Source organism: Gymnogyps californianus, chromosome 1, assembly GCF_018139145.2.
Source record: "Gymnogyps californianus isolate 813 chromosome 1, ASM1813914v2, whole genome shotgun sequence".
NCBI lineage: Eukaryota > Metazoa > Chordata > Aves > Accipitriformes > Cathartidae > Gymnogyps > Gymnogyps californianus.
The window spans coordinates 211,439,204-211,465,799 of NC_059471.1; the positions used below are offsets into that span (position 1 = coordinate 211,439,204).

General features: G+C 43.4%; 1 protein-coding gene across 1 annotated transcript in view; it reads left to right on the top strand.

Annotated features, from left to right (window-relative positions):
• Positions 1–10,124: 10,124 nt before the first annotated feature.
• The window catches only part of BEND7 (BEN domain containing 7), a 49,161-nt gene continuing 32,689 nt past the window's right edge, over positions 10,125–26,596 (top strand). Inside the window, exons 1-3 of the mRNA XM_050898455.1 lie at positions 10,125–10,201; positions 14,023–14,106; positions 25,405–25,704. Coding sequence (XP_050754412.1) covers positions 10,141–10,201; positions 14,023–14,106; positions 25,405–25,704 — 445 coding nt within the window. The 5' untranslated portion in view covers positions 10,125–10,140. The remainder of the gene's footprint in view (positions 10,202–14,022; positions 14,107–25,404; positions 25,705–26,596) is intronic.

The window sequence follows — 26,596 nt, forward strand, 5'->3', positions numbered from 1 at the left end:
TGCCCTTCTTCCAGTATTCCTGGTCCTGTGCTCTCTTGCCTCCAAATCAAAGCATCCTTTAATGTAAACCCCCTCTGTGATCAAGACAGTTGTCTTGTCCTGTGGAAGAGAAGTGGCAATCTACAAAGTACAACATCTCCCAAGAGAGTTACTGTATGTATGCAAATACGTATATATGTTGGCTCTGTTTTTCTGAGGGCATTCATTAATATCTCCCTGAAGAAGGAAAGGGAGGAAAAAATATTTGGTGTCATCCATCTCCTTGAGATTTCTCTTTTTGAAGAGATTAGAAAATCTTCTGATGTGTAAGAAGTGGTGGTACCTTCTTTTTCTTTCACTGACAGCTCATGAGGAGATCCACTCCGGCTTGCTCTCTGATTTCCAGGATGGCAAATCTGTTTGACTCCTCTTTGCCTTGGGGTCAGGGCAACATTTTCTGAGGGACATGGATTGTTGAGACGGTTGGGTCACGTCTCGTCTGGACTCTGTTCAAAGCTCCTCTGTTCCTCAGAACGTCTTCCCAAGGGTGTATCTATGCTGGCAATTCATTACGGTCCCTGCCTGCTTCGTTACGGATCTCTCGTCCTTTGACTGTCTCCATTCACGTACACTACTTGGTTGTAGGGTGGATATCTGGAGCACTGCTTGCCGGACAAACTCATGGTGCACATGAAAGCTCACACTGTGAGCTCTGCTCTTTGGACCACGCAATGGAAACTGTTTCTCCGAGTCTCCGTTGCTCCAAGGAGCCCTTAGACTGTGGAAACTGCTTAGCAGTGTGTTATGAAAGCAGACAATTCCTTCCCTGTGCTGGTCCCTCGTCCATGCAATGATCCTTTTGATGACATCAGTGCATAAGATATCTTTAACGTGTGAAATGAGTGCTTTTCCAAGCTGTATTTCAAACTATCAATTTATCATATATGGCATTACTCTACTCATCAGAGTCAATTAGATCACTGCTATAAATCCTTAGCTTGACTATTTGTTTTCTACTGCTCCTGTTTTGCTTTTCAGGGCAATACTGCTGGTTTGGTACCACGATGGCTGCGTATTTTTGTCTCACATGTGATTAATAAATGTTATATTTGCTGTCAGGGCTGTTGCCAGGCCGTTAAGCTCTCCCAAAACTACTTGCAGAGTCTTGAGAGCTCACTGCAACTGAGCTTGGGTCTGGAAGCAATAGCATTATCCCGTGTTTTTCCTAGATCCAGGTTTCCGCAGACCTCTGGAACAACCCCACAGAGTTAACCGCAAAGCTACTTTGAAGTAATTCACTTCACAACATTCCATATGAAATCCAGACTGAAAGGGGAAATCTAGAAGTTACTCAAAATCTCGGAACTTTCATAAGAGCCTTGTAAGTAATAGAAATACAAGCTTAAAACATACATGAGGTGTTTCATTCTAATTTCTTGATGATTAAGTGATTGCTCAGCTTTATCTGCTGCAAGCCGACTGTCAACTTATAGGAAGATTATGGAAGGCAGCTCAGAAATACATCATTTCACTCAAACAACCCGGATGTCATCTATTTGCCGAAGTGGTAAAGCTGATCAGAATGATTTTGTTTGCGCTCAGTTGTTGTATTCAGTTTATATTTAGCTGTTTTCAGGTTGTATTCAATACTTTATGGTATCCAGTTTCACTTTTCTATTTGATATTGAAACAGGGGAAAACCCCAGCCAGCGTATTGCGCACAGGAGACAGAACTGATAACCTTACAGCTGACTGAGATTGCAGAAGAACTCATTTCAAGTAACACAGGGCACAGATCACTCTTGGAAACGTTTTTCAGATAGGTACATGGTTCCTTTTATTCATCTTCCAAATACTATAACAAAAAAGACATTTGACAAAATTGCCTTTATACCATGACTAAATATGTTCACTTCTGGCAAAGGGAGCTCCACATCCAGTCTCACTCTTTTCTTCATTTATTAAAGCAGTCCTTAACTTTTTGGAAGGGATTAACCCATCCAGTTCCCCATTCTTTGCCCCAACATTTACTTTGTTTACAGGTATCTCTGGCTTGTCACATCCACAGGTCACCTCCGCATGCGTGACAATTTGTTCTAAGCAGGCATGGTAGCACTTGGGCTAAGGTTTGCAAATTGCACTTCCCTACAATTCTTGCATTGGGGATGTGCCCATCCCCTCCATTGAGTGAATTTAACTCTCATACTAGGCTTGCTATTTCTTATTTACCTTTCAGAACTGCCTCAACAGTAGCGCACAATCTCCAGGAGGTCACAGGCTGAGAAACACTCAGCCAGAGGGAAGATCGAGGAAGAAGTGGGGGGTAGCGCTCCACCACGGGTGTCCAAAAGCCACTGGCACAGACAAGAAAAGCTCACAGGTGAGGCAGTGGCAGAAAAAAGTTCCCGGCATTTCTAACAAACGGAAGTCTTCAAAAGGCTATGACATCCCTGCATTGTTAGGGGTAAAAGAAGCAGGTGGCATTTTAATCTGGTTTGTTTTGCTTTTTAAAGTATTGCTTGATTAGTTCTCGTGGTAAGTCAACCCCTACGGTTCCTGTCTGCCAGGACAGACCTCTGTAATGCACCATTAAAATACTTAGGAAAGTAGTGACATCCATATGGATGTTACTGGTTAGTCAGGCTACTGTGGCTTTTAGAAAGATGCTTGAAAAACTGTTTGAATGATAATTATCCTCTGGTTTTGATAAAGGAATATTTAGGTGAATTGCTTAGGTTGTCTAAAGGATGCATGGGTCAATTCCTATCCCAGCAGCTTTATTATCTGTAAAACTGAGGTGGTGTAAAAACTCATTATTGCTTCTAAAAAGCTTTACATTTAAGAACAGCTAATTATTGCCAAACTGGCTGGTACGACAGATATCTGAGGAAAATTTTGTTGTTTCAGGAAACAGTATTGGTAACTCAGCTTATGGCACTGTGTCATCAGAGCCCCTTATGAATCAGTCCCAAGATGTCACTAGGGAGACCGTGCTCTTTTGACAGCAGTGGCCATTTGTGACTGTTAAAGAATTCAAAACACCTTGCAGGAAAATGATCATGCTGCCTTTTTTTTGTTGTTGTTGATATTTCTGTAGGTGTTCTTTCTAGCACTTCAGCAGTACGGGGCAGATGACGTTAAGCGGGGAACATACTCTCAGCATCAGTCTGCACTACAGATATCCAAGCAACAAACTCTTTTCCAGGAAAGGTGCAGTAACAGGACTAATCCGTGCAAATGCAGACTCGGTTGTCAAATTCCATGCACTGAGTTTTAGATCCATACAATTGTCTCTCTCCTCAACCTTCCCCAAAGCAAGGTCTATACTTCACAACCCTCAGTTTTGAGACATTTTAGCTGTATTCAAATTATAGGTGAATAAACATAAGAGAGACCCCCCCAAACACCAAATAGATCTTGCTGGATGGTAGAAAAGCTCATAAAAATATCTATTTTTCTTCTGGTTTTATGTGTACAGAAGATAAATGGTTGAGCGTAAAGTTTTGTACTTCTAAGTTTGAGTTCATTAGCTTCTACTCAACCCAGGCAAGAAATCTCTCACAGTTGTTGCTAAATGATCATACTTCTGTGTCGTCAGTTTGATCCCTGCAGGATGTGTCCATCTCAGAGAAAATACCATTCACGTGCATTGGCTGCCTCAGCAGAGAGGTCAAGGATTGAGTCGGTGATGGAGTCTTCAATATCTACACATCTCTGAGGGTAAATCCAGGGGGGGTCCATATTAATGAAAATGCTACGGCATGTATCTTACTGCTGAATAAAAGCATCATTTTCAGATGTTGTCAGTCTCCAGCCTGACACAGATATTAAATTCACATAATCTTTCAATAAAAAAGTGCATGTGTGAGTAGATTTTGAACTACATTGTAGCTTGCAATGAAATTTCATTTTTTAGAACTGAAAAGCAGGCAGGTGGTTATGAACGTGTCTTAAGCTATTTCTCCAGCCTGAAATGTAAGTACTGTTTGAAAACATTTAGGGAAATAGAACGTCTTAGTAGGAGCTGCAGCAACTTTTCATGAATTTATTTTAGCTTGCATCAGTATTCTGAGCTACAAGGATTATAATTTAGTAGAGAGACTCTCATTGGGAGAGGGGATTGAAGGCATCGAGGAAGCAGCCCTGTGAGTTGACAGGGATGCTAATATAGCCACGGCAGAAGTTTAGAGAGCAGATCAGAGCAGCTGGGTGGGCTGATAGAGAGGATCAGGGCAGCCCAGAGGAGCAGTAAGAGGATCCAAATAAGTGGATTAGTAGCATACCAAAGCACACATTACTTTTAGTTTTCAAACTCCCATTGATTTTAGTGCAAGTGCATTTACTAATGTGTGGCAGGAGAAACGGAAGAGGATCAAGGCAGAATCAAGACACAGAGAGCAGCTCCCTGTGGCAAGCTGGAAATGGCGAGAAGGCTGGGCTGGGGAGGGACAGCATAACGTCCCCACACCAGTCTCAGTCAGGACTTAAAGGAGGATGGCTGTTGTCTGGGCTTCTTCATCCCGCAGCCTCAAGGAGCTGTCTAACGTTGCTAAATGCTATTGTTCCTGCAGCTGATTCTGCATTCATTTTCCGTCCGTAGCTCCCGTGACTGACTCTTTCCATTGCTGCACTCTTACATCTGCCTTCAGCTGCTGTGACTGAAGCAAACTGACTCAAAAATGTAGGTACGATTAGTAGCGTAACCCTCTTTGAACTCTTCCTAGCAGGGGACTCACTGGACTGCTGGACCCTGAGCTGAGCTTGCTGCAGTTTGTGCCTGTAGCGTTCATCAGAAATGGGACCGCTTACCCTAGCTGTGCTCGGGCTCCTATGATTAACATCGACCCCTGAACTACCCAAAGCTCAAACATGCCCTTTCCTAGAATGCCAGCCTGGCTTTACACTTCATCTCTTTAGACAGAGGTGGTAGTAATGCAAAGACACATCCAGACTAAGATTTCTAAGCACTCTTTATATAGCACAAAAAACAAAGTTCTAGGCAAAATAATGAGCCCTACTCACGTTGCCCTCGGTTCCCTTAAAGCATCTTGGGTTGTAAGTGGGAGGCAGGGCAAAATTTGTGCAGCTCATGATTTCTCCATGTTGCAGAGAAGCACAGGACATGCATGTATGTGAGCAGACTTTTTTTACTCTTCCACATTAGCCTTCATAAAAGCATTGGTGAGACCTTGTCTTCTTTATCCTCCAAGCACATCTGTTGCTTACACACCTCGGTCTCCCCACCCACTCCTCCCAGAATTCAAATCCAAAAACTGGTTTGTCCTAAGGAAGAGTTAATACCTTAATATCCCATTATCCTACAAGTATTTGATCAGAGTGGATGACCATCAAACTTCGACTCTTAGACTATATTGCCCTTCCGTGCAGTCTTAATCCGAGCTACACATAAAATGACGGGAGGAAAAGCCCAGCCTTACAGTCAAAATGGGGTTTGCATTCTGATACAGAAATATACAGAGGGTTTGTAAGCGCACACACAAAGAACACTTTGTACATAGATTCAGTTATATTCTTTATTGTTGAAACATTTCTGGAATGTTTTGGTCTCCCTGAGCTGGCAAACAGATGAAAACATTGGTCCGTCCTGTAGTTTTTTCTTTTAAATTTCTATGAGGAAGATTAAGAAGCAGCAGAATGGACAAGAAGCCATTTCAAAATAGTGTCCCGAAGGAAAAAGAGAGTAAGGAGAGAGACATAGTAAGATGTCAAGTACTGTAACTGAAATGGTACAGGAAAAACTTAAGGGGGATCAGAAAACAAGTTAAACTGCACTCCTAGCTTCAGACTTCTTCAGGACATCCAGAAACCTACCTCTGCAACGACCCAGTCCTTGGATATGCCAACATGAAAGCCTCCTGAAAGGGAAGGTTTGTAGTAAGCACAGCATCATCATGACCTATTGTCAAGTTGGGAGCTGAGAAGAAGTACTGCCTACGTATTTTGTATGACCACAAAAACATCACTGGAAACCTGCAAGGGAAAAACGCTACCACAGTTTATAAAATCCTCAATGACATTCATTACAAATAACTAACCAAAATAGCTAACCTATTAACCTGTCACCTGTGCAGCTCCTGATCTCCAATTGACCTCTTCACCCTTCTCCTGCTTCCTAATACCGCGCTGAGCTTCTTCAGGCTCCAAGACAAGTAGTAATCATGGCGCTATTAATGTGAGAGTCGGCAGCCTCTTCCTACTTCACCCGGCCTCACATGGATTCCTTGACATTAGACTTAAAGCCTCAGATCAAATCATCGAGTTTGTGAGACTTTTTCCAGTATAATTTTTCCAACTGAAAAGCTGAAGGCGCTCATAGTACACCCATATAATTCTTCTCAGGTCTAGGATTCTTCAGTCTTCTTTGTCCTACACCACCCTACTTTCTGAATAATAAATAAATATTGTAATTAACTGGACATACCTGTGAGCCTGGAAGCAAACAGAAAGTCTGGGACATCCTGATGGGAAGAGCACTGCTGCTGTTAATACTGAAGTATTACTAGATTAATTACATTTAATTGGTTAGCTCATGATCTAGCATCTGAAATTAAAAAAGAAAAGCATTTTACACACCAGAAAATTGTTGGGAAAATCAGTTAGAGTGGGGAGGGGATATTTTGAAAGTAACTTGCAGCATAATAAAATGTTAACTAGGAAATAGTCAGGGATAATCATACTGACTTGGGATATGTTGCAAGATAAAGCCCTTATTTAGTTGGCTAATTTCATGGCATTTTGAAAAACTCATTACTCAATTAATGGTTTGATTGAGGAAATACTTTGTGACTATTCATGAATATATACCAAATGCTCTGAATTTTCCTTATTTTCACCAGAAAAAAGAAACTATGGGTCTTAATATGTAATAGTAACAATCCGATACTGAGACATTAACTGAAATAAAAGATGAAATTAAAAGCTGACTGCCCCTCGGAACCAGTGCGCTTTATTCTAAGTCACTTGGCTGCCACAGCGATGCAGCCGGCGACTATCTAGGGTGACACAAGGCAGCCATTCTAACGGAATAAAGACGACTTTCATCTCCGGGTTTCTCCAGCTAGAATAATGCGATGGTGGCCCGTGACAAATGAGCAGATGGTCCGAGTCCAGTTGTAGGACACCCACCCCAAAATGCCCCACAGCAGGCTCACAACTTACTGTACACGGGAGCCTTTGAGTTCTGGAAGTAGTTTTTTCTAAGTCATGGCTGAGAAACATTAGCAGTACAGGACGGAAAGCTTGGTTTTCAGCTACCGGATCCTCCTACATGTTGTGTGGATAACTAGACGACTTTGACCTAAAGTCACCTTGTCCTAGTTTCTAATTCACTTTTATGCAGATGAGATGACAGGATCGAGGCCTAGGTATCCAAACTGGCTGATGCTTTCATAAATGAAAATCGCAAGATTTACTCATCCGAGTAACCCTAATTAGGTTTGCTTGCAGGATCAGGCTTATTCTGCAGGTAGAAAAGAATGAATCTCTTTAATTCACAAGAAGCAAAATGAGAAATACTAATGAAAAAGGGGATGTATTAACTCTCGTAAAATGTTACTTGAAACTGCAGTGTGCAGCGTTCAGACTGAAATGTCATTTTGAATCATGAGTGTCCCTTTAAGCAAAAAAACCCAACACAGAGAAGGAAGAACTACAAGGAGAAAGAAAGCAGCTGATAAAACACTGCCATCACTTTTTCATAAATTATACCCCAAAATGTTTCACAAAATTGAGCAACGGAGGAAAACAGAAAAGACCTTTTTATTTTTGTAGCACATTCCTTTGGCAAATGCAGGATAAAGCCTATCATGTGAGTCGAACAGTAAATGAAGGCCTTATGCTTTATAAAAATTCTCCTATTGTCCCAGGAAGGATGAGAGTCGAACACAACAGTTTCAGCAATGCATTAAGTCTTGCAAATAAAGTTAGCAGACAGGAATCAGCAGACTGTTTGGGGAGGAAAAAAAAAGAGAAAATACTCTTCTTCTACAGAAAATTCAGGCACGCTGCCGCTGCACTTCAGACCTGACTTCACTGCGCTGTACCAGAGATTAATTGGACCCACACAATTTAGCTAACTGCATATGACATCCATCTACCTTTGCTGCTTCAGCATCCTCCCAAAAATATATAATGCAGGATTTTAAATAGTACGTTAGCCCAGTTTCCTTTCACAAAGTCTTACAGCGAAGTTTAGGAAAATTCCAAAAGTAGCATATTGATTGCCTCTGGGATTTTCCACTTAGCAATTTAATAGAAAATTACACCCTTACCCAATCTGTGAGGTTTCCATAACCTCCCTCATGAATTTAATTTTCCAGAGTCTAATAAATTTTACCATTAGGCATATTTTCTGATATTGCTTCACCATGAAGCCTATTTCCCGATTTTGCTTTTCGGAACCAGGTATACTCTCTGTGTGGCGTTTGGACAGCAGCTTGCACAAGGGAATTCAGGTCGGACTGTGTCTATGCACACAGTTAGGATACAAATCACTATTGTTAATATTCAATTTGCTTTCCTCTTACTAATTTTATGTCATTATCCCAAGTGATAGGGTCAGTCAATATTACTGGAGCCAATGGGACTCTCCTGGGTACTCTGACGAGACCGAGGGAAGATCTGCATTTGCATCTGTTCGAGTAGGCGTATGCAAGTATCACATACTCTTCTCCTTGTCATAACACAGCCTGACTACACGTAAAACACAAGATGATGATAGGGAGCCGTGTTTTCAGTTATTGGTAGTCGTAACTGTAAGAGCCCGGGTCCTTCCTCTACAGGCAACAGGCAAAAGCACTCTTGACTGTAAAAAAAACCCGCTACACCAGAAACGAATTTAGCACAATAAGTGAACTGGCAGTATGGCTGAAGGCGTCGAGCGGTGAATAAATCAAAGCACTAATTTCAGCTGCGTTCGGGCCATCCATAGGGCTACCATCGGAGGGTCGCCAGACGTGCTAAATCTCACTTCTCCGGAGGACCGAGACTCTCTTCCTCTTGCTTACAGCGATCCACGTTTAACTAACGCGGGCGAAGCTCGGCATCCCTCGGCCCGGCCGGCGGTTCAGCACGCTCCTCCAGGCCTTGGTCCGCGACGCAAGCGGGCACACTGTTGCAATAATTACTGTAAAACACGGTAATCAGCAGCTGTTAGCGTCAGCCAAGCCCCGTTTCTGGGTTTTGCCTACTTTCCGCACGCCGCGGCCCCACCAGCGCCAAGTTCAACCCCATCCCCGCCGGACCTCGGCCGGGGAACGTCTCCGGTGCCGCTAAACGCGAGGAGTTTCCCCCTCAGCCCCCAGGGAACCCACCGCCGCCGACGGGGCCCGCGGGCAGCGGAGCGGCCCCGAGCGCCCGCCGGCGGCGCAAGGCCGCGCCGAGAGGCCGCCGCTCCCTCACGGCCGGGCACCCCCCTCCTGCCCGCCGGGGAGCCGCGGGGCCGCAAGCGCCTTCCCGGGGGCGGGAAGGGGAACCTGTGGCGGCGGCGGCGGGGCACGGCAGGGGGAGCACGCAAGTGCCCGTGAAGGGAGGGGGGGGGGTGAGGGGTGAGGAGTGGGGGCGGAGGCGGCGGCGGCGGGGGGGGGTGACACAAAATGGCGCTGCCCTCACAGCCCCTCTCCCTTCAGCCCCCCGCTCCGCCGCCCCCGCGGCGGGGCCCGGCGGCGCCGGCCGCCTTCCCCGGCGTGTCGTGTGGCGACGGGCCGGCCTCGGGGTGGCGGCTTACGGCCGGGGCTGGCGGAACCGCCGCGGGGCGCGCCGGGCTGCGCGCCGCCTTCCCCCAGCAGGTGGCACCGGGGTCCCGGAGCCGGCGGCGAGCCATTGCGGGCCGCCCTTCGCCGCCGGGCCGCGGCCGCGCAGCCGGCGGGGGGGAAGGCGGCGGCGGCGGCGGCGGCGGCGCTGCCCGGCATCGCCCCCGCGGGCTCCCCCCGCCGCACCCCGCTTTCCCTCAAAGTTTGGGGCGTGAGGTAAAGGGGGGCGGGGGGAAGACCGGAGCCAACTTGTCCCGGATCCCTTTATTCACCGCCGGAGCCGCCGTCTCCCAACCCCCGCGTGTTTTGCTGATTAAAGAGACGGACCTTGGTCCTGCCACCACCACGGCCGGGTGGCCGCCCGGCCGCCCCGCTCCTTCCTGCCCGCACCATGGAGTTCACCCAGAGGAAGAGAAGCAGGAAATCCCAAAGCTTTAAACTGATCAACGAAGGTAAGGCGGCGGCGGCCGGGGGGCGGCGGGGGCGGCCCGGGCTTTGTTCCCTCGCCGGGGGCAGCCCAGACTTTTGCACCGGGGGGGAGCGGGGCGTTATGAAACGCCTGTGCTCCCGCTTCCCCCGTATCGCCTCTCCTTCCCCGTATCTGTTATTTAACTCCGCAATCCTGTGGTTGAACTCCCCGAAACCATTGCACGCCTTTTATATTTTTTTTTCTTTTAACCTCCCCCATTCCTCTTTTTTTTTTTTTAATTGTTTTTTTTGCATGTGTGTTACGTGTTGTTGCAAAAACAAACCCCCGCCAAAACCGCCCCAGAAAGGTGGACGTGTTTTTTTTCCAGGCAGATCTTGCACAAAATAAAGTTGGATCGTGTTTCGTGGTAAATCCTGCTTTGGTGGGGAGAAAAGGTAAAATCGGGAAACGAGCAAAAAATAATGACACTTGAGCAGCAACGGACCTTCTTAGTATTCAACTCCTGTGGATTTATTGTGTTTTGGGTGGTTTTTTTCCTCTCCTTGACTGCGTACATCCGCGTATTTCAAAGAAAAGCCGAATAGAGGTTGCTTTATTAAAAATCCACGCAGCTAATTAATTGTACGTGGGCAGGGGAGAGCCGCTGGCGTGTAACTTGTTCGCTCAGGGTGTGTTTGCTTTTGGAAAAGAGGATATTTTAAAAGAGATCGCGAGGGGAAGTATTTGGATTCATGTCAGGGAAGAAGCGCAGCTCTGTGTTTCAGTCCTGTTGTTGTTTTTTAATAATAAATAATAAAAAGATACAGGTGTTGGTAGGCATTTTAACAGGTGGACTTCCCAGCCATAGGGATTTATTTTGGTTGGGGTTTTATCCCTTCTCCGGCTGATGAGATCTTTTTGCCCTGATGGATTTGACTTGAGATCTTTTTTCCTTTTGTGTTTCCAAGTATTGGACGGCAATATCTCCATGAAACGCCGTGTGTGTCCTGCATGCCAAGTTCAAGGCAGGTGACTGCTTGGGTGTAATGTCACACTTGGGAAAGGGGACACACACGCGAGTGTCAAGTCTTGCTGTCTGAAGAGCAGTGTCGTCGCAGGCACTCAGCAAAATCACGTCCCATGCAAAGAAATTTAAAGATGGACATAAACTTGCTTGGTAGGAATAGTAAATAATGACTGCTGTATTGTCGTAGGGGGGTCTGGAGCATCGCACGTACTCCCTGTTAAAAGCTAGAGGGGCAGTGACCCGTCAGACTTGTCTGAAATGCATTGGAGGTCTGTATGCATTAGCAAACCTATCGAGGGTTTAATTTCTACGGAGAACAGGTTTGGTTTGTGGGGTTTTGATATCGAACGTGCTCCCAACTTGGAGGCAGAGTTAGTGCAGGACTGGGCTGGAGCCTGGGGGGGTGAAACATGTGGGAAAGCAAAACTGAAATTGAAGACGTGGTTTTATTTCTGTCCTAATGGAGCTGTGAAAAGAATATGTGTGCTATCAGAAATAGATGACTATTTTGCCAATTCTCAGTTGCCACTCATTACAGGTTTAGATATGCCTCAGTGTATAAGACAATCTATTTAACCTTGTTTTAATAGGTAAATTCAGTTATGGTGGTACATTATTAGTAATTCTTATTTTATCTGGGGTCTCTTTTTGGACGTGGAAAGTCAAATAGAAAGCTACACTAAAAACACATCCTAGAGAGAAAATTATGTCTTTGTACTTGAGAATGGAGGAGATAAAAATCACATTTTGCATGTGAGTCTGCACTCGCATACTCTTTTTCTATCACAGTTGATTAGAAAGATAATTATGTATAAGTAGTTGTCTCTTGTAATTGGCCTTTGCCTCTTGCAGGAGTCATTCAGTAATGTCACAGTTTAGTGTTTACTGTTGTGAAATTGATATGGATTTCGCAGCGCCTGGACTGTGACATCCAAGGCAGAAGAAGGAAACCAAAGAGAAAACGGTATGCTGCGTCAATTCGTTGGTAACACACCATCTGTTAACGATGTGTGCCCGTACAGTGCTTATTCTGTCCCAAAAAAAAACTTCAGAGCACCTTATCGAGATGATCAATAATGACCAGATCGAGAGGAAATCCATTCCTGCACTAAAATGCGGTCGCCTCTGGGGTGAAATGTGGTGACTTTAAGGCAGCAGCTGTAGATCAGAAGAATATTGTGACCAGCTGGATGTATGGAGGGAAGTGCTAGAGGAGAAACCACGTGTAATCTATATATCTAAGGACCGTGAGTCTGTAAGTCATTTAATTCCTAGTTTCCGTGTACTCACTCCCAGCAGATCTTGGACGCCCTTGAGAGGACGAAACTGCAGAGTGTGGTAGGTTGACCTTGGCTGGCAACCAGGTGCCCACCAAGCCGCTCCATCACTCCCCCTCCTCAACAGGACAGCTAATGACCATGGAAGGCAGTCAGCATAAATCCCGTAGTTTTAGCCTTATGAAAGGAGCCTTTACTTCCTCGATGTCGTATCTCAAACTTCACCTTTACCCGTTCCACTTGCTGGGCGTGCTCGGTAGGTAGAGGAACCCTTTGTGTAGCACCTCCTCGCTGACCTCTCCAACGCCCTGTTGTGGTTTTTTTTCCCCTCACTTTCTTTCCAGGCCTTTTTCTTTCTTTTGCGTCGCTGTGTTAGGCTCGATTCTAGTTTACTTATTGGGTTGTTCCTCCTCTTGTGCCCTCGAGACAGTTGTGCTGTACAAATAAACAGCACATAACAAAAAAGTTTGGCTTCCAGGAGACCTTTCTGATCCTGTAGCTGTTTCGTCAGATGTGCAGGTGTGCTACTCGTGGGAGGAGGAGCTGTTTATGCCGCCCTCAGTTTCTGTTGTGCCTTTTAAGTGAATCCCCCAAAGTGCTCTTCCATGAGTTAATCTCTACCTCACTTTTTGTGAGGCAGGTAAACATAAAAACCAGTTTACGGAGGGAGTAGTTGAGAGCGTTGGGAACCGGGAGGGCATTAAAGGAGTTAGGTGGGGAGGTGGCTGTTTCAAGACACTGAATATATTGTTCAGTCTTGAGCGATTTGCCGAAGGACAAAATGTGTGCTAGTCGCAGAGTCAGAAATAGCATCCAGGAGAGCTACCTTTAGACTTTTTTTTTTTCCTTAGACTTACTATTCCCTCTGTACACACATGTAAACAAAGCTCTGGTTTTACTGAACACCTGCCTGGGATTACAGCAGAGACCTTCACGGCAAAATATTCTTTTATTTGAAATAGAAATTCAATGGTGAATTTTTTTTTTTTTTATCCTGTAACATCTCTGAATATGAGATGCTAATTTTTATTCTTAGGGTCATGACAGATGTTAGTTTCTAGAGGTGAATATCCTAAGGTGTCCCTGATCCTCCTTTCTTCAGAATTCAGAGGCCAGTGACACCAGTATGAGTCAGTATAGCTGAGTGATGCAGCCCTAATGTACGTTGCTGATTTTCTGGTTGAGGTGAAGTTTGAAAGTTTCCCTTGGTTTCTGCAAAGGTAAAGATTTCATTATAAATCTGCTTTCCATCTGTAAAGCAAGAAGCCAGATAATTGGCATCTGGTGGGATAATTTGCTGTGAAAATGAACACAGTAATTTAGGGCAGGCGTAGCTATTCCCTAAAATCTGTGAAATATTTGAGCTGAGTCTCTCCAGTGTGAGCAAAGTTTTTTTAGGAGGTGCTGATACAGAGCACATTTTCTGTGGTTAATTTGATGTACGTGAAATAAACTGCAGATATATTGATAAATTATGTAGTAAAACTGTAGCAATGTGTTCAGTGTTCATTTTTTCCAGATCACTTGAGTTCTAATTTTTTTTATCGTTTTTCATTCCAGATTACCATCATGAGATATATAAGATCTCTGACTACAGCAATGATGTTAATGGGGAGACCAAAGAAACACAACCAGTTTTTTTAGGTATGTGCTTGTGTTGATTAATTTCCGAGCAACATAGCGTGGCCATTTGCAATTAGGGAGGAAAAAAAATCTCTGTGCAAGCACAGGAAGCGCCTGCCATTGTTTAATATGACGTTCTTTTCAAGACCCTTTTATTCTACGAATTGCCAATATATCCTTTATTAACACTGCTAAAAGTTGTAATTTCAGACATAAATGTTTATTAGTGTCTACACACAGTGCTAATTATCACTCACTCAGAGAGCCAGATGCTGACTCTGCAGTTTTGCAGCTCTGTGCTCACCCCATTTACATTGCATATTCGCTGGCATGCTTCACTGGCAATAGTTTGTGTAATTGGGGTATTACATCTTTGACATCTGGATAACAGAAATTCAATTTCTAGGAAGCTGCTATTTGTTTGGTTTTGCTTCTGCCTTGGGTGGGATAGAGGATTAATGTGCTGTCTTAATGTAATGTCCTTTCACCTCTGTAGCTTGCCTGCTAATCCTGCCATGGCAAAATTAAATTAAATCAACAGTTAAAAATGTGTAAAGAAAACAGAGAAGTAATACAGAGTCTGCAGCGTGATATATACTATAGCATGATAGGACTGGTTATCAGCGAACCTTTATCTCTCCTGTCTGTGTGCTTTTTGTCCCATATAACTCCTCAGCGGCAGAGTGCTTTTTCCTTTCCTGCATCCAGCTCCCTCCTGTCACATCTAGGACCTCACCTGGGTAAAGCACCTCTTGGCAAAAATTTGGCGGGCCAAATTCAGAGGAGTAAGGGCCAGATTTTTGAGCTACCATAATGACTCTTGCTGTACGAAGCAAGCTCTTGGACACCTTGCTGAGGCTTTGGAGAAAGCAGGTGCCTGTGCAGTGAGAAATTTGGGGTTGTCTGCCTCTCCTTTACTGCAGCAGGAGCCTAAACATTTTTGTAGGGTGATTTAAGGTTTCTGTAGTCTGCGCGTGTTGCCCCTTGGACCCAGCAAGAAGCATTGGTCCAGAGTGTGTGAATCAGCACCTGAAGTCAATCTGCATGCAAAATGCCTTTGTCTCCTTAATTCATAGTGCCACATCCTCTTCTAGAGGTCAGCAGCAAATGGGAGAGAACAGGAGGATGTCTTGGGCAGTGTGGAATCTTCTGATGGTTGGAATATTTACACGGGAGTGAGAGCTGTGTTAAATTGCCTTCTCAGCTTCTCGCGATTCGATTTTGAGCAAATATTTCTTCCCTACACCCATTTCCAGGGAGAAGTGAAGGTGGCTGCTGTGCTTTGTGTTTGGATTTCGTGTTCTGTAAGCACTTTCAGTGAAGTCTGATAAACCTGATGAAGTGAGTTCCACCAGAGGTTTACTTTGAATGCTTTCTCTTCCAACCCTAAATCATGATAAAGCTTTGGCAGGAGTTAGGCATCTAGTTGCTTAAGCCAGGATGCTTCTAAGAATGTGCAGGAGTCTGTGCTTTGACATCTGTGCCGTGAGTCAGACCAATTGATTTTAATTTTGGTTTGGCTGTGTTGTCTTTGGATTTGTTTTGGGGTTGGTTTTTTTTGAGTATGCCCAGCTTTTCATGGTGACTGAATGTGCTCTGGCATTTAAGTGCCTGAAGTTCACCTGTTTCAAGAACTGGTCAGAATTTAACCTTTAAGAATGTGAGTCCTATCAAGGATCTTCCTTATCAGGTACTGAAGCAAAGAGTTGCAGTCCTGGGAGCCCACCTTCAGTTGCTATGAAAAGAAAAAGGTGCTATTTCCTGACGATGTCCTGAACGTCCAACTTTCAGATTTCCTCAAAGCGTGTTGGTTTTGGCAAGACTGAAGGATGTATGACCATGCAAGATTTGTAGACTAGGCTTTTTGGGTTTTTTTCCTTGGGGGTTGGGTTCAATTCAGTACATTACTCAGAACTCACATAACCTTCTCCACTTTATTTTCAATAGGTTACTTTGGTGTCCACTTCTATTCAGCTTCCTAGTGACAAAGGCACTGATCTGAAATGTAGGGAAAGCAGTGTCAGGGACTGAACTCAGCTGAAAGCTCTCTAAACCTGGGCTCCCGCCTTTCGGCAGGAATCTGGGATGAGTGGTGTTTGGCATTCCAGCTTTCCTGTAAAAAAATTCACGTTGCATGGAGTAATATTTCATTGTGCTTCAGGGATGGTGGGATCACGACACTTTCCCAAGCTCAGTGTCCTGTCCACTAAGAAGGACCTTCAGGGTATAATCGCTGCTTCACTTGGTTTCACTGTTTCATGCGAAAATTCATCCCAGAAGGATGTTCACTCCAACTTGTTGGTTTAGAGGCAAGTTTGTTCTCCAATTCAGGTTTGTTCTCCAATTTAACTGATCCATGGGATCAGCTGTTGAAACATCAATGCGATGGAGCCTTCAGTATGTGAATGGATGCTAAGATACGTCATTGAAACTATTACCTTTAGAAAAGGTGAAATGTTAATGCCGGTATATAAATGAGTGAAGCTTTATCAGGAATGGGGCGTGCATATGTTTTGGTTGCACAGTTGAGAACAATAAACTAAAACTGAAGAGATGCACTGTCGAGAAGAGGGGAGCTTCTAGGGTAAATGAGTAAATCAGAAGAATCCAGTTTTTTTAACATGCAGATAAATTAAGGATCGAATGTCAGGAAAGACCTGTTGAACCTAGATGGTCTTTTTTGCACCAGCACAGATGGGCAAAACATGGCTTTGTGTAAATGTAGGCTGAAAATTGGAGGAAGCTTCAGTGCAATTAAAGGAACATGGTACTGGACTTGACCTCTGATGGTTGTGATGGTGTAAAGTCCAGCTGCTTTTTGAATGGAGCTTGGTAAGCTTGGGAAGTTTGCTCATGTGACACAGTGTTGGAGTGGGAGATGTGGTGGCTTGTCCTCTCCTCCGATCCTTAGTTCTGATAAGATGATAAATAACAAGTCACGTCCTTCTGGATGAAGGACATACTAAACACAGCCGTTACAAAATTCGGGGGGGGACGGGTCGGGACACAGACAGAATATCGCTACTGTATTTTGCAGATGAGGACTGGCATCTCTTTTGTTTTGAAGGGAAGGGCTTAGTTATCTGATACCAGGAGAGACTGCTCGACCTGAAAAGGAGGAGGCAGCCCAGAGTGAAGTGCTTAAACCTCGAATATGGACAAGATTTAAGACAGACCTGGCTTCAGTTTTTACCAGTTAGCAGCATAAACCACCTTCTTTCACAGGGCTGCTAGCCCAGACTTGGAAACAAAAGCCCATGAGGAGACTTTACACCCATGTCTTATGGACAACGCTGGTTAAACCTAGCTTGTCTATAAAAAAAAAACCAAACAACCTTTTGCATACACCACACTGGTTTTTTTCAGTCTTAATATTTTATTATCATTACAAAAAAGCGGAAATATAATATACCTCTAGACTGAGTGTTTTTACAATGCTTTCAACTTGAAATTCAGGCTCTGTGTTTGAAAGGTTAATGTAGAAAACTAATTATATTATCCTGGTAATCAAATGTGTGATGAGACATTTGTCTGTGTAATTAACAGTGAAGAACTTTTATAGTTTCATAAAATAGAATGCTATGCACAGTGTGCTTGGAGCATTTGTTTTGAAGAGATGTCCAAAACAGAGATGTTTATGACTGATATAAAGTGGAACCGAAATGTACTGTAATGCAGGTGTCTGTGCATTTTACAGCGTTTCACATTGTTGAAATGGAAGGCAGCAGATGAATAACTTCGCTATGTCATGGTAAAAATAAATAATGTGTTCTTGGAGCAGGGGAGCAATGCATAAGTTACTCACTAATTTCAAGAATTTATTCTGTCCCAGAAATAATATCCTTTGCAATTTATTCACAGAGAAAAAGTTGACTTAACACAAGTCTGTGAAGTTACTTGTTACTTTTAATAGAATTATATCCCAAGTCTGATTGTTGCAATAGTAGCTTCTGTAATTAAGTCTGCATAAAAGTTTATTTTATGTATCTGTGTTCTCCAATGATCTAACTTTGTAAAGCATTTCCCTTTGGGGCTGAAGCATGATCTTGACCTGGGATATTTCCAAGAACTGGGGGAAGTTGTTGCATATCTATTATTATATTTTTAAATTATATGACCCAATTAATGTATACATTTATTGAACAGTTGCTCACTTGTCCTTTCCTGAGTGATATAGCTGTTGCAGTGTGGCATGAAAGTATGTAACTTGTGCTTCTGTATCTGCTCCTGTTGGGTGTTTTGAAACTGTTTCACCAAGCTCTTCAAAAGAGTTATTTTGTGGTGGTGGTGGCTGGGCCACCTAGGCTGATCCAGCTTCCAGAGAAATAACCCCCCAAATCCTGAATGGTCCCAGGGTCTGATCCTGGTTTTGATTCTGCAAATTGCTTTGCTTACATTAGTGTTTGTGACGCTTATTAACGTTCTGTGTCTCGTCGTAGGCAGGGCGTCAATCAACCCGTGTACTTCCATGCTTGGTTTGGGAGTAGGGGGTCTAATTTGAGGGTGATCCAGTTTTCCTGCAGATATAATCTTAGTGCTTTGTGTGGTGACATGAAGATAGGTAAGTGCTTTTAAATGACATTTTAGAGCACTGCTAAGATGCCTCAACTAAGACAGCTTAAATGTCCCTATATGTTAGCTTAGGGTAGTCAAAGTCCCCAGCTCATAACTCATGTTGCTTGCGTGACCCTCTGACATTGTTCGTGACCACTGCTCTCCCTGCTGACTTGGGGTTTAGGTTTTTAATTTGCAAAGCGTGTTGTTGCCTGTGTTACTTGTTCAATGTAGGTTCTTATATGCCAGCAAAGACTGGGGATCACTTATTTGAGAAATGCGTGCCATCAGTTTAGCCACACAAATGCCCGATTCAAATTATTCACAGAGCAGTCACAACAACTTCCCATGTGATTTAGGAAACCTTTGATCCCATAAGGAATCACACACATGGCTCCTCTATTTTCCCCTTGCTGAACTTCACAATTTTCTGTTTCAGGACCACTTGCAGTACAAGAGGACAGTGGCAAAAATATCTTAAGTTTTGAAAGTTACAGTTTGATGTGGGTATAGTTTTTGCTGAGAATCATAGAATCATAGAATGGTTTGGGTTGGAAGGGACCTCAAAGATCATCTAGTTCCAGCCACCCTGCCATGGGCAGGGACACCTTCCACTAGACCAGGTTGCTCAAAGCCCCATCCAGCCTGGCCTTGAACACTGCCAGGGAGGGGCATCCACAGCCTCTCTGGGCAACCTGTGCCAGTGCCTCACCAGCCTCACAGTGAAGAATTTCTTCCTTATATCTAATGTAAATCTACCCTCTTTCAGTTTAAAGCCATTAGCCCTTGTCCTATCACTACATGCCCTTGTAAAAAGTCCCTCTCCAGCTTTCTTGTAGGCCCCCTTTAGGTACTGGAAGGTTGCAATAAGGTCTCCCCGGAGCCTTCTCTTTTGCAGGCTGAACAACCCCAACTCTCTCAGCCTGTCTTCATAGGAGAGGTGCTCCAGCCCCCTGATCTTTGTGGCCCTCCTCTGGACTCTCTCCAACAGGTCCATGTCCTTCTTATATTGGGGGCCCCAGAGCTGAACACAGTACTCCAGGTGGGGTCTCACGAGAGCGGAGTAGAGGGGCAGAATCACCTCCCTCGACCTGCTGGCCACGCTTCTTTTGATGTAGCCCAGGATACGGTTGGCTTTCCAGGCTGCAGGCACACATTGCCGGGTCATGTTGAGCTTCTCGTCAACCAGCACCCCCAAGTCCTTCTCCGCAGGGCTGCTCTCAATCCATTCTCCGCCCAGCCTGTATTTGTGCTTGGGATTGCCCTAACCCAGGTGCGGGACCTTGTACTTGGCCTTGTTGAACTAAATGAGGTTCGCACGGGTGCACCTCTCAAGCCCCCCAAGGTCCCTCTGGATGGCATCCCTTCCCTCCAGCATGTCGAGCGCACCACACAGCTTGCTGTTGTCGGCAAACTTGTTGAGGGTGCACTCAATCTCACTGTCCATGTCATCAACAAAGATGTTAAACAGCGCCGGGCCCAGTACCGACCCCTGAGGAATGCCACTCGTCACTGGTCTCCACTTGGACATTGAGCTGTTGACCGCAACTCTTTGAGTGCGACCATCCAGCCAATTCCTTGTCTACCGAGTGGTCCACCTGTCAAATCCATGTCTCTCCAATTTAGAGACAAGGCTGTCACGCGGGACAACATCAAATGCTTTGCACAAGTCCAGGTGGATGACATCAGTTGCTCTTCCCTTATCCACCAACGCTGTAACCCTGTTGTAGAAGGCCACCAAATTTGTCAGGCATGATTTGCCCTTAGTGAAGCCATGATGGCTGTCACCAATCACCTCCTTATTTTCCATGTACCTTAGCATAGTTTCCAGGAGGATCTGCTCCATGATCTTGCCGGGCACGGAGGTGAGACTGACTGGCCTGTAGTCCCCCAGGTCTTCCTTTTTTCCCTTTTTAAAAATGGGGGTTATGTTTCCCCTTTTCCAGTCAGTGGGAACTTCCCTGGACTGCCACGACTTCTCAAATATGATGGATAGTGGTTTAGCAATTTCATCTGCCAGTTCCCTGGCGGATCCCTAGAAGGGATGCCTAGCTCCCTTCTAGGATAACTGTCTTTGAAGGAAATACTTGAATACTATGTAACATTCGAAAAGGTGTTTTGGTGAGTTCAGGCTGGCGGTGCAGCTGAGACGTGTGCCCTGCATGCCTGTGCCTCCCGATTCCTTGAGCTGCTCTGAATTAGCCCTTACAAAATCTTCAAACACGACAGCCGAGTTTTGCTGGCCCTCTTCCAGGAAGGGCAGCATTCAAGTGGTGTCTAATAAACTGGCATTTAATATGTTTGATTATATAACCCGTTGCAATTATTTATTATTTTTTATTGAGCTTTCAAGCCATATGCATCGACTTCCACTTTTTCTCACCTCTGAAGCCTTGTTTCCTTACAAACCAAGCTAATGCTGTCAGTTCACATGTGCTCGTCTGGCTGTCTGTTGCTGCCGTTCCTACCCTCCCGATAGTTTCTGCACTCATCCACCAATTTCAGCCTATTTTGACACAAAGGTGGAAATCTGTGAGATACAAGTACCTTCAGCAGGCAGCCAGATGGAGGAAAAAGCCCTATTTGTATAGCCAAGAAAGGAAAAGTTTCTGGAGGAGTTTCATCTGCCAAAACACAACACAACATAAAATTAGACACTAATTAATAGAAAATCAAACTGTATTAAAAAAGTCAACTACTCATGAATATTTCCCAAAACATATGAGAAACGTAAATGTTAAAAATAAAGAAATTAATTGCAAAATATTGGGCCAAGAGAACATTATGGTTATTTGTTTATATAAGTCAAAGGAAGAAAACATCAAATACAGATGATTGTCCAACCTTAACTCTATTCACTCATTTATACATTTTAAAACACATACATTAATTACAGATGTGGTTACCACTTCTCTAATACTGGAATAAAATTAATATTTTAACATATGGGTATGGTTGCATATCATTTTATGATTCTTTGTAGCACTGTGATAATGTTTGGCAAATTATTCGGGAAAAGTATAACAACTTGTTTGTAGGCAGTGTGCTATATTTATGTTAAGTTTAATAAGCATAATAGTGAAAAGATGGTCAGCCACATAGGGGTAAAGAATGGAATTAATGAATTATCAATAATATTTTGTTAACTGGAGTTGTTTACAGGTCTGTTGTTTCAGACAGGTGCACACTTAGCATGTGGATGCTACTTCATCCTAGGACAGTTCTGGTTTACATTTGTGCATTTGTAATTTTTAACATTTTTACAGCTTTCAAAGCAGGAAGTTTTTATGCTGTGCACACTTTCAGTAAAGAAGGAGATTGAAATGAATTTTTACTACTACTATTTAATGTAGTATTTATGAAAGAGCTTTGTTTTGCTTTTTTTGTTTTATAAGATTACAGTCAGGCCATGGGGAAAAAATAGGTTGTATATTAAGGGCCATCATAGAAACAACTGTAATAGTAATTTTGAAAAATTGTTAATAAGTTCTTGTTATGACTATTATCATCTTTACGTATAAGTTCCTAAATAGGGCTGTAATTTGCCATGCTTATCTATTTTGAGTAGTATGTTATAAGTATTTTAGTGTTTTGCATATAACTTCATTGGTTTCAGTTAAAACCAAAGGGATTACATGGGGAATCCAAATGGCAAAACCTGTAGCCTGCTGATCGGAGGCATCCCCATCTCCTCAGGAGTGGTGAGGACCCCTGGTACATGTACAGGGGTACAGGGAGAGGCTGAAATATGCACCGCTCCTCTCAGGCCTCAACATCTATCTCAGGAGGCTTTTCACAGATAGGTAATGCAGATTTTTATGTAATAAACTATTTTTTGTCGGTGCTTGATTATCCCATTCAGCATTTTAAAAGGAAGGCTGGCTCTTCCATAGGACATAGTAGTTTGAGCTGTTTGGTTTTCTCTGTGCCCCATCTTCCTTGGTTTTTTTTTTTCGTTTTTTAAATTACATGGTTATTATCTGTGAAAATCATCAGCAGTGGAATAGCTGATAACAAAATGCTACCATTGGGCTCTAGAGCTAATAGCCAAATGAGATAACCAGGGAGCAAGAAGTTAAAGCTGTTACTGGTCTTGTGCCTGCCTGCAGATTCAGACGGTGTAACATCAGCTACTCTCTGCTCGTGTCAGGAAGGATGCTGCTGTCACTGGCCAGTTACAAATTAAAAGCCATAAAAAGTAATAATTGGTAATGTATATAATTGGTATATAATAATGTAAACTTGCACTGAAGACTAAGTCAAGCTTATAGCCTGTACGTTTTTAATGCCCTTCCTTACAAAACATAAGGCATATTTAAAAAACAAAACAAAACCAAACCCCAAAAACCAACCAAACAGAAAAAAACAAACAAAAAACAACAAACAACCCAAACAGAAAAATCACTAAAACCAAAAAAAAACCAACAACCAAGTTCACAAAAGGGGAATCTCCCTGTTTTAAGTAGGGAGCTACACAAAAACAAAGACATGCTTATGTAGGATGCAAGTTCAGGGTTTGTTGTCGTGTAAATGTAGGGGTTTTTTCTATTTGGAGGTAAGTATGCTCATGTCACTGTATAGGAAGGCTTCTATATGAAGGAACAAGGGACCAGAATCAAGGCTGAATAAGCTCAATTAACATTAATATTTTATGTAATTGGGTAAGGGAAATTTAATCTTTCCAAGAACGTGTCACCTGACCAGCCACGTAGCACACAGTCACTACAGCCGACAGGAGGAGGTGGGTGGGAAGCTTTTTTGATATTCAGATACATTTTGCTATTGAATACAAATCTGAATTGCCAACATAAAACTCTGAGAGCCCGGTGTACTGCTAAATGGTACGACAGTAAGGCATTGCTTCATGCTCCAGTGTGGTGGGAGAGTTTGGAGCTTGGATATGGGCAGATACAGGAGAAAGGCAGTCTTCAGCGTACAGGTCTGAGTATCTCGATAATTGGAGTCCGGTGGTACTCTGCAGCCTCTTGAGGTTGGGAACTGCAAACAGTCAACCCCTGGTTGAGTTGGGGCCAAAAAGTGTCATTTTAAAGGAAACGGTGCCGTGATTTGTTAATTAAATCACACCCGCACACATAAATCCGCAGGCAAAACAACAAAATAAATACAATGCAGAACTTCCTTGCAAAGGGTTTTTCTCGCTGCTTTAGCTGGAGTGAAAATGGTGCTAGAGTATCGCTGTATGGGGTTGACAAATATTTTTCTAAGTTTAGACTAGAAGCTTTCTTGCAAGCCGCCCACTCTCCTTGCTGGATCGGGGTGGGCTGGAGCCAGCTGGCGCTAGCCCAGGGAACCGGTGCACCAGGTCAAGCGGGAGATGCTCTGATTCAGCAGAGGCTGGAGCGGATCATACAGCTCATCTTCCCTTCTGCTTGTTCGCCTCCTGGAGCAAAAACTCCCTCTTCGGGTACTGCGTGTCCCTGGGTATGCCGGGCTTGCAGCGTGTCCCAGCCACGTTGAGCTTGGCTGGTGTTGGGGAGGGGGTTGCTGCTCTTTTAGCTGTCTGGTTTAGCCAGCTACCTAAGCATGCGCCTAAGTTTAGGCAACTGAATAGTGCTGTTGAGTTGATAAAGTTGTTCACGTGCCTGGCATGAGCACACTTTCAAATACCTTGTTGAACCAGAGACAATGCACATTGCATCTTGGGTTTTGGAGCATTGGTTTTTTTTCTTCTGAAGTTTCCTTTGCCCTATCGCTCTGCCAAAAATAGGTTTATTTTGGGAAGCGCGAATGTAAATTGAATAGAGGACACCAAATATTACTATATTAAGTATACTATAAAGGAAGGTTGATTCATCAATTTCTTGATCTTCGTTATTCTGTTTGCTTAGGATGTTTGATTTTTCTATTACCAGTAAAAAACCAGAAGCATCTTATTTCAGAAGGGGCTATGAACACTTCCTTATTACTAGTGAAATGTAATGTATGCTTTAACGAGCAAAATAGCGCTATCTGCCCAAAACATATATATTTGTTGTGCAATCAGCAGTTTCATATGTAAAATTAATACTTAAATGGTGCCAGGAGTATTAAAGTATGTAATTGTTATTATTTAAATGCCCTGAATTTATTTGGAACAGTCACATTTTTCTTGTATATATTTTCATTTTGTTTTCATAGTCTACATTTTTAAGACATCCAGCAGTTAGGCTATATATGGTTATACACGTATTAGCTGCTTTTTAATTTATTCCTGTATAATCCAGTATTATTAAATTCTGTGGACTAAGGAAGTGATCCTGTTCATTAAAATCAATAGATGCAGTGTTGCTCTGTGTGTGTGTAGTGTGATGCTTTTTGTGGTTTATTTTTTCTTTGTAGGATCTATCCTTCAGCATATAGCAAACTGATACATAAAGGGTCTGATCCTTCAGGCTTTACTTGGGGAAAATATCCACTGATGTCAATGCCTGAATAGGATCAGTTTCCTAAAAGGATAGTTTATTTGAAACTGCTGTAGCTATTATTATTTCCTTCTGGAGAAAAATAATCTTACTCATCAAAGCTTTAGAAACAGCATAAAGAAAGCCAAGTTCAGCAGGTCTTTCAGCCGTGAGAGATGTCAACCATTGCTGTGTTAAAGCATAGCCTGGTACATACCAATGACTGCTCAACCATCTCTTTTCTTTCTTGTCTTTATTTATTTATTTTTAGACTCCAACTCTTATTGGCATCTAAAATCACTAATCTCTACCCATTACCGTTTTTGCTAATTTACAGTGATAACTGTGGCTCTGTTTTCATTAGGAGATGAAAGCCGGGAAATTAAAAAACAAATTACAGGGATGAGAAGATTACTGAATGACAGCACTGGAAGAATCTATCAACGAGTTGGCAAAGAAGGAGAAAAACTGAAGGAGGAGCCCCAAGATTTAGACTTAGCCTGGGCCCAGCGCCTGAATCCCCCTGCAGAGTCCCAGGCGAGCCTTCATCCTTCACAGAGCAGTGCATGGAATGAATTATCACCCCAAGCTAGCCATTTTTCAGGGCAATACGGAACTCGATCGAAAACGTTCCAAAATCAAACGCGAACCGTGGCATCCAATGGTATGATCTGCATTAGATACTGAGAATAGTACTTTTTTTTTTCTCTCCTTGTACTATACTAAATTTCTGCCTTTGTTGTGATGATTTATTGTACCGCTGCACTGAAAGCAGTTATAGTTCAGAGTCTACAAAATGAGCACATAGTTATCACTTTGAAAAGGTGCGAAAGTGGGCACGGTGCATTCTGCTACCATCTGTCTTAGCTTTTAAAATGGATTCCTGGTGATAGGACAGAATTACTCAATGCTTTTACAGGCTTAATTTCTATACAGTACTTATTAAAACAGCTTTTGCCATTGTTATTAAATTCATAGCTAATTAAATGTCAACCTCTACCACTCCTCTTTGCAATGAGTAATGTAGCGCTGTTGTGACACCACTTGCAGAGCAGGATTCTACTGACTTTCTAAGGGGATGGCATCAGCCTTATAACTGGCCGCTGAACTTGAGGTACAGAATCCCATCACAGCCTTAGGCTTTTATTCCGATGGGACCATTGGAGAAAAGAGATGATGGAGTCTACCTATGAACAGCATGTACTAGAGTGTGGTCCATCTTGTACTGGCAGAGAATTCTGCCCTAAAGTAGATGGCAGTGTGCGCTTAAAATGCTTTTCACGTGTTGTTTTAAGTCCCAGAGAATGGAGGTTTTACTGCCAGATTCCTGAAGGTCTTCTTTAATGATCTAAATTCAATTCAGACAGTTTTTCTCCTGATATTGAACCCTAAATTTAGAGGGGGGGTTATATTAAAGGGGTACCTCAGTTCTAAATTCTGGAAAATAAAAAATTGTGAGATTGCATCTGAAAACGTTATCAATTTCCAGTTGATTCTGAAGGTATTCATACTTCCCAATAGGAGCATCTGCTGTGTATCCTTCTCTAAAGGCATAC